The sequence below is a fragment of the Vigna radiata genome, unplaced genomic scaffold, assembly GCF_000741045.1.
Source record: "Vigna radiata var. radiata cultivar VC1973A unplaced genomic scaffold, Vradiata_ver6 scaffold_122, whole genome shotgun sequence".
Taxonomy (NCBI): Eukaryota; Viridiplantae; Streptophyta; class Magnoliopsida; order Fabales; family Fabaceae; genus Vigna; species Vigna radiata.
This window is the reverse complement of record NW_014543108.1, coordinates 685,920-692,657: the sequence shown is the minus strand read 5'-3', so window position 1 is coordinate 692,657 and position 6,738 is coordinate 685,920. Positions and strand designations below refer to the sequence as shown.

The following is a 6,738-nucleotide window of genomic DNA, read 5'->3' as shown; positions in this document are numbered from 1 at the left end:
CAATGAAAGGAAAAAGAACTTGGGAGGGGTTTGCACAGAGAAGAGAAACGTGAAAGGAGCTGAAAGCTTCTAAGTGAAAATAAAAGAATAAAAATCTAATTTTATTTTATTTTATTTTTCTTAAATAGTTTTCCCCTTTTTACTTGATTGCCACTTGTCTCTTTTCCATTTTGACAAAATTCTCAGACTTTACAAGATTCAAAAGAGTTGTTCATTTCTGATGAATTTAAAAAAAAAAAAGTGTTTCTCATCGATGTGTTTTCTTTTTTAAATTATTCTTACTCTCATTTATAATGTTAGATTATTTTAATATTTTAGTGTTTAATTAATCTTTCTTAATAATTAATAACTAAACAACCACTATGTAATAACTTTCATTTGTTAATTTCTTGTTCTCTTTAATTAAATGTTCTTATTATATAGGAAATGGTTTTTTATTATAACTCTTGATATTAAAAAGGGCAAAAATTTAAAGGTATAAATTTTTATTTCAAAACCAATTTACTCCCTTGTATTGATCCAAAGTAAGTATTTGGTTGTGCAACTATTCTAACGTTATTAAAATTATTTTTATTAATTAAACTAAATAAAAAATAAACATAATCCAATAAATATTTAAAGTATTATGGAAATTAAATATATTTTTAATATTGAAATAAATAATAATAAATAAAATAAAACCAAAACTAATAAAAAATATTTTAAAATATAACAGTAATATAAAATTTAAATATATTTTGAATTTTCTTTTATAAATTAAACTATATAAAACTAAACATAGCCCAATAAATATTAAAATTATTGTAGTTATTAATTTTTGGGTTAAATATGTTTTTAGTCCCTATATTTTGGGGCGATTTTGGTTTTAGTCACTCTTTCAAAGTAAGGTATAATTTAGTCCTTCAACTTTAGAAAACTCTGATTTTAGTTCTTTTTATCAAATTTTTTTAAGTTTAGTTTCATTATAGTATTTGGATTGTTTACACTGTTTGACACATTTTTGTTTCAATGTTAAAGTTAAAAAAATTTGATAAAAAGGACTAAAATCAGAGTTTTCTAGAGTTGAAGGACTAAATTGTACCTTACTTTGAAAGAGTGACTAAAACCAAAATCGTCCCAAAATATAGGGACTAAAAACATATTTAACCCTTAATTTTTTAATATTGAACTAAATAGTAATAAATAAAATAAAAATGTAATTTAATTATTTTTTAAAAATTATTTTCTTAAATTAAACTACTATTTCATTAAATTCTTTTATAGTAATTTTTTGGGTATGTAGATTTCAAATATTTGTTAATTATTGAAATTAGTTTTTTATAAATAAACTATATAAGAAATAAACATAATCTAATAAATATTAAAAATAATATAGTAATTAAATATAATTTAAATATTGACCTAAATAATAATAATAAATAAAATAAAACTAAGAATAATAAAAATATTGTGAAATGTTAAAAAACACTAAAAAGAGTTTCAATACATTGAGATATATTTATTAGTTATTGAAATTAAACTTTTTATAAATTAAATTGTATAAAGATTAAACATTATCCATTAAATGTTAAAACTATTATACTAATTAAATATAATTTTCATATTAAAATAAATGATAATAAATAAAATAAAACTACAAATATTAAAAAGTATATCAAAACTAAAAATCGTTTATAAATCAAAATAACTAAATATTTTAAACAGCACATTGAATTGTCAACATGGAGAAATAAGAGCAGTGGAGAGAGAAAGAGTACCTAAAAGACAAAAAAGAGAGAATAGGCAGTGAAGAGAGAAAGAGTAGCAAACAGAAAGACAAAAAAAACCAGAAAATAGGACACGTGTCGAACAAAAAGGAATGGGCAAAATAGTAAATTAGGTGTCTGAAAAGATTAAAAAAAAAAACCTACTTTTTTAGACCGGTGTCAAGAAAAGAAAGAAGGTTAATAATGTAACTTTCCTAACTAATTCTTACTTTTCTTATATTATAGTTGATTTGACTTCATTAAATTTTATGACTTTATTTTATTTGTACATTATTAGGAAAAATTACATTATTAGATTATTTGACTTCAATAAATTTTATTATTATATTTTATTTATATATTATTAGAGAGTATTACGATACATTTTTACATTTATTTGATACATATAGTAAAGATAAAATAATTATATAAAGTTTTGTATTTTTTCAAGAAAAAAAAAATTAAAAAGTAAAAAAAAAAATATAAAATAAATATAGAAAATTTATGTATTTCAAAGTATATTTTTAATATTATCAGGATTCAAGTAAATGTTTTTCTTCACTCACCTGCATCAACTGAAAATAGTTGGAGAGAAGCATTATAAAAACAAAATCTTCATTTCATTGACAAGAAAAGTAATAAGCAGGGATAGTGCATGTGAAAAGAAATGATTAAATAAGATATAAAAGTCCACAATCTTTTATAATTTCTAGAAAATAGTCATTTAAAGAAGTGTGTAACTGCATTTGTCATGTTAGTAGTTACCTAATTGTTAAAATGTTTATGGCAAATGAAGAGTAGAAAATGCCACAGGCCTGAAACTAACATGAACTGAATTTGAGTTTAGCAATACATTGACAAATCTATGAATTGAAACAGGAGAACAGAAGTCTGAGAACAACATCCTTTGTGGGGAGTGAAGGTATGGCTCCTCTCCTTGTCACTGTCACAGCACCACAAGCATTTGCAAAATCAAGAGCCTCCCTCAATCTTTTCTCATCCTAATATAGTGGCAGAAGGAACACACCTTCATTAATTCTCTTAGGGTTTGTTATGAAATGTAAAACCAGTTTTCATAACCTAAAAAAATTATTTTTGTTGGAAATCTGATCACATGTGATGCAAGTAACTGAATAAGTAATATTTTTGTGACCTTATAGATGTGATTGTGTGCAGCCACAATGCTCAATAATCCTGCTACAAAGGAATCACCTGCTCCAGTTGTATCAACTACTTCCACCTTAAAACCAGCAAGCCGTCCTTTAAAGTCCTGAGCAGAAAGAGGAAAATCTAAATGATTAAACACAATCAACCCATTTTGGCTTAGAAAATAGAGAGATTTCGTTTAATGTATTTAGGACAAAACCTTGGTGTAGTATCTACAGCCTCGTCCTCCTTCAGTGACAACCAGAAGTTTGAGATTGTAGTGGTACAGCTTCATCATGATCACTTTGTCATCATAAGGATCATCACCTTCGATCAAGAGTCGAAGTTCATCCACACTTACCTATACTTCATAACAGACACATTAATAGAGTTAATACTCATTTTCTTGGACATTAAATAGTTCCTTTAATATCAAGTATAGAGACCAAATAGGTTTTTCAATATCATTCTTTGACAGCAAATGATCCCCTTTTGGAACATTTTGAAAAAACTCACTCACAAACAAAACATGTACCTTAATAATGTCGGCATAGTTCCAGATACTCATGATGCCCTGTCTAGCAGCCTCCTTTGATGACCATAGTGGCAATGCCAAATTTGGAGAATAGGAAAGGATACAGCCCGAGACTTTGGCAACACTCATTGCTGCAAGGTGAGCTGACCTACAAGGCTCCGTAATTAAACTGACTGAACCATAATGAAATATTGTGGCCTGCACAGCAAAATATACTTAAGATCTATCTATGTTTTGGAACATAAAATTGAGTAATATGGTTCAAGTAGTGTTTATAAGTGTTTCTAAGCCTCGATCCAAATTCTATGATGATATCAAAGTATGTCTTGTTATCATGTCTTTAAGTCTATCGGCTACAAAGTGGTGTATACAGTTTATTTTGAGAAATTGAGTTAAGCATAATAACAAACATTTGTTATGCTAGATGAAATGAAAAAAGGTGGATTTCCATGTATACTTTATATTACCTTCTTTATGAGGCTTAGATCAATCTCTTGAGGACGAAGGAGCATATCAGCACTTGGATTTCTGTAAAACATGAATTCAGGTTCTCCATTACTCTTAAGAGCATAAAATGCCAATGCTGTTCTTGCATCATCATCAAAGAGTAGGCCCGAACTGTCAACACCATTTTGTTTCAGAATATCAGATAACAGACAGCCAAATTCATCATTTCCCACCTTCCTTGCAAATATTAGAGACACTGTGGTCAGAAAAATGGACACAAGTAGATTAAAAAGAAAGAATGAAAAGAAGATTCACATCTAAAGACTCTGCACATTAAATTTTGTTTCAGTCAAGATAAAATTCCTGAGCACAAAATATGCAATTTAAAGCATTAGCATCCCTAATTGATATATTCTAATGTATTTTCCAAATTGCAAGTCTCTTGAATCACCAGGGGATCAGAAACTATGAAACCGTTAAGAAAACATATGCTTATGTACACACACATAGTTATCATATCTTCATCAGTAATTACAGTAATTATAAAAGAGTAAATACATTGAGTTTTCTTATAAACTAAAGTCCACTTATATACCTTAATCTTTTAAGAAGTTTAAAGAAAAGAAAGTGTATAAAACCAAGTTTTGATGATTTTGACTTTGCTAAAAACTTAACTCGTTTACCTTTTCATTTTTAAATTTAAAGTGTTTATGAAAAGCTTATTCAAACATTCATTGTTTCATGAAGCAAATTCAGCTCTAAGTACCAAACATTAAGATTTAGCACATGGAATTCTTGCAGAGAATATAAACATAATAATAATATGGGAGAGAAATGAGTTTGAAAATGTATATTGAGCACCACCACATTGCTAATATAGTATTAGAGAATTTCACCTTGCCAATAAAAGCTGCTGAAACTCCTAATCTAGAAATTCCGACTGCAACATTGGCAGTGGCCCCAGAAGGGAATTTCTTATAGGCTGCTGCCTCTGCAAGGGACATTGGTAACACCGTTGGGACCAAATTCATCATCATCTCCCCAAAGCAAACAATCAGAGGCCCTTTATAGTTCTCTTTTCTCCGATGTTTAGATGAACCTGCAAATAACAAGTACAACTGGTTTACTGGTTAATCGTGTCTGACATATGTATTTTGCACATATCATTTGAAGGTTGGATCAAGGAATTCAATGAATTTTGTACATGTGATTCCATGAAGAACTAAACCAAACTTAAAAACTTAAAGCATTGCAAATCAACCAGAACAAAATAAGAAGATGGTAATATGAATGAAATGAGAGAGAGAGAAAATGGGAAAATGAATAGCAGAAGAGGAACTTATACAAAGCTTGGAGCTTCCCCTGCGACTGCGAGACCGATCAAGGGTCACCGGGAAGCAACAGCCTGTCATGTTGGGTTTTGTGGATACCCTTTGGAAAGTTATGACGAATTCACCATTGAAATGATCGAGGGTGTTTCATAGTTACACATCATAGCAGTTCATCATTTCAAACATTATTCAAATTAACAGAGTCAAGGGGAAAGGGCATGCATGCATGCATGCCAGTCATTGTTTCTATATTTCACCTTCATTTCATCCGGTTTTCATGGAAATCTCAAAATCTTTGTCTCAAAATTTGATTGGTTGAATTTCATTTGATCCTGTCGCGGTGTTCCTAATCTAATAATCAAAGGAATATTGTTCAAAAATTCCGTGAGTTACGGATGTGGGGGCAATGCTATGCAATCTTGACAAGTCTGCATAAATATTCTTCTATTGGATTTTCTTCTTCAGTCTTTCTTTTTATACATATTGGCTTCGTTGTATTTTTATTCCGTAATTTAAAATATTTGTGATTTTATTTCTTTTTAATTAATTAAGTTATACAAAATTTGAAATCAAGTCCTTTGTCGGTATTTTTTTAATTTATCACATTACAAATTTTAGCATTCAGATATTTGAGAGCTTCGTTTATATATATATATATATATATATATATATATATATATATATATATAACCCAATTTCACGGTAATTGTTTTGATTTTTTATTTTTAAGGACTCAATTAAAAGACAAAAATAATATATTTGAAAAAATTCACCAATAATAGAGATTATCAAGAATGATTAAATCAAATATAAATTTTGATATGTTTAAATTTAATAACATTAGCTTGCTATTATCCTATCTATGTATTTTCTTTTTCCTTTTGCAATAATTCTATTTTTAAGACGTTGCAAATTTAGATAGAGAAAATAAGTAGATTTAGTAGAGTTTATGGAAATGAAAAGTGTTCTTGTTTTGAGAGTAATATAGTTAATATAAAACAGAAATATCATAGTCTTATCATATTTTGAAAAACTAGATGACTATGGAATGTAATTTTAAATACTCAATTGTTAAAGATTATTGCATTTTTATTGGTATATTATAATGTACATTGTATCATTTTTCATAGACTAGATTTGTCTCTCTATTAACTTTGTAAGTACTCGAGAAATTAGATATGTGTATTTTTTGGAGCTGTTACATTTATCACTTGATTTATTTTAAAATATCCAAATAAAAATATTTAATAAAAGAATATTGGATTTGTATAACTTAGTCCATGATATCCTATTAAAAAGCACTAATCTAGTATCAATTGCGAGTTTAACCATACATGGATATATAAAAAACATAAGATTTGTTATCATTTCGACTTTGCCATTTTCACGAACCTTCTTTTCCTTTACTGAGAGTCACACAAAAGAGTCAAACTTTGTTCTATTAAGACAAGACAAGCTCGTTCACAGAAACCTTGGTTTTGAAGTTTAACTAAATAACATGAAACAAAGAAGTCTCATAGAATAGAAAACAGGA

At 27.8% G+C, this 6,738-nt stretch overlaps 1 protein-coding gene across 1 annotated transcript; it reads right to left on the bottom strand.

Moving 5' to 3' along the window:
* Positions 1 to 2,485: 2,485 nt before the first annotated feature.
* On the bottom strand, positions 2,486 to 5,446 carry LOC106752974 (probable fructokinase-7). Its single transcript, XM_014634757.2, has 7 exons — positions 5,219 to 5,446; positions 4,770 to 4,972; positions 3,894 to 4,106; positions 3,427 to 3,624; positions 3,112 to 3,252; positions 2,899 to 3,015; positions 2,486 to 2,746 (listed from the first exon to the last, which is right to left on the bottom strand). The coding sequence occupies exons 1-7, from the start codon at positions 5,283 to 5,285 to the stop codon at positions 2,609 to 2,611; spliced, it is 1,077 nt and encodes a 358-aa protein (XP_014490243.1). The 5' UTR covers positions 5,286 to 5,446; the 3' UTR covers positions 2,486 to 2,608.
* Positions 5,447 to 6,738: the final 1,292 nt, after the last annotated feature.

Coding starts and splice junctions, on each gene's coding strand:
- LOC106752974 (XM_014634757.2), bottom strand. CDS start 5,285: ATGACAGGCTGTTGCTTCCCGGTGACCCTTGATCGGTCTCGCAGTCGC. Junction 3,625..3,893: donor ATCTAAGCCTCATAAAGAAG/GTAATATAAAGT, acceptor TTTGCTGTGCAG/GCCACAATATTTCATTATGG. Junction 3,253..3,426: donor ACTATGCCGACATTATTAAG/GTACATGTTTTG, acceptor TATGAAGTATAG/GTAAGTGTGGATGAACTTCG.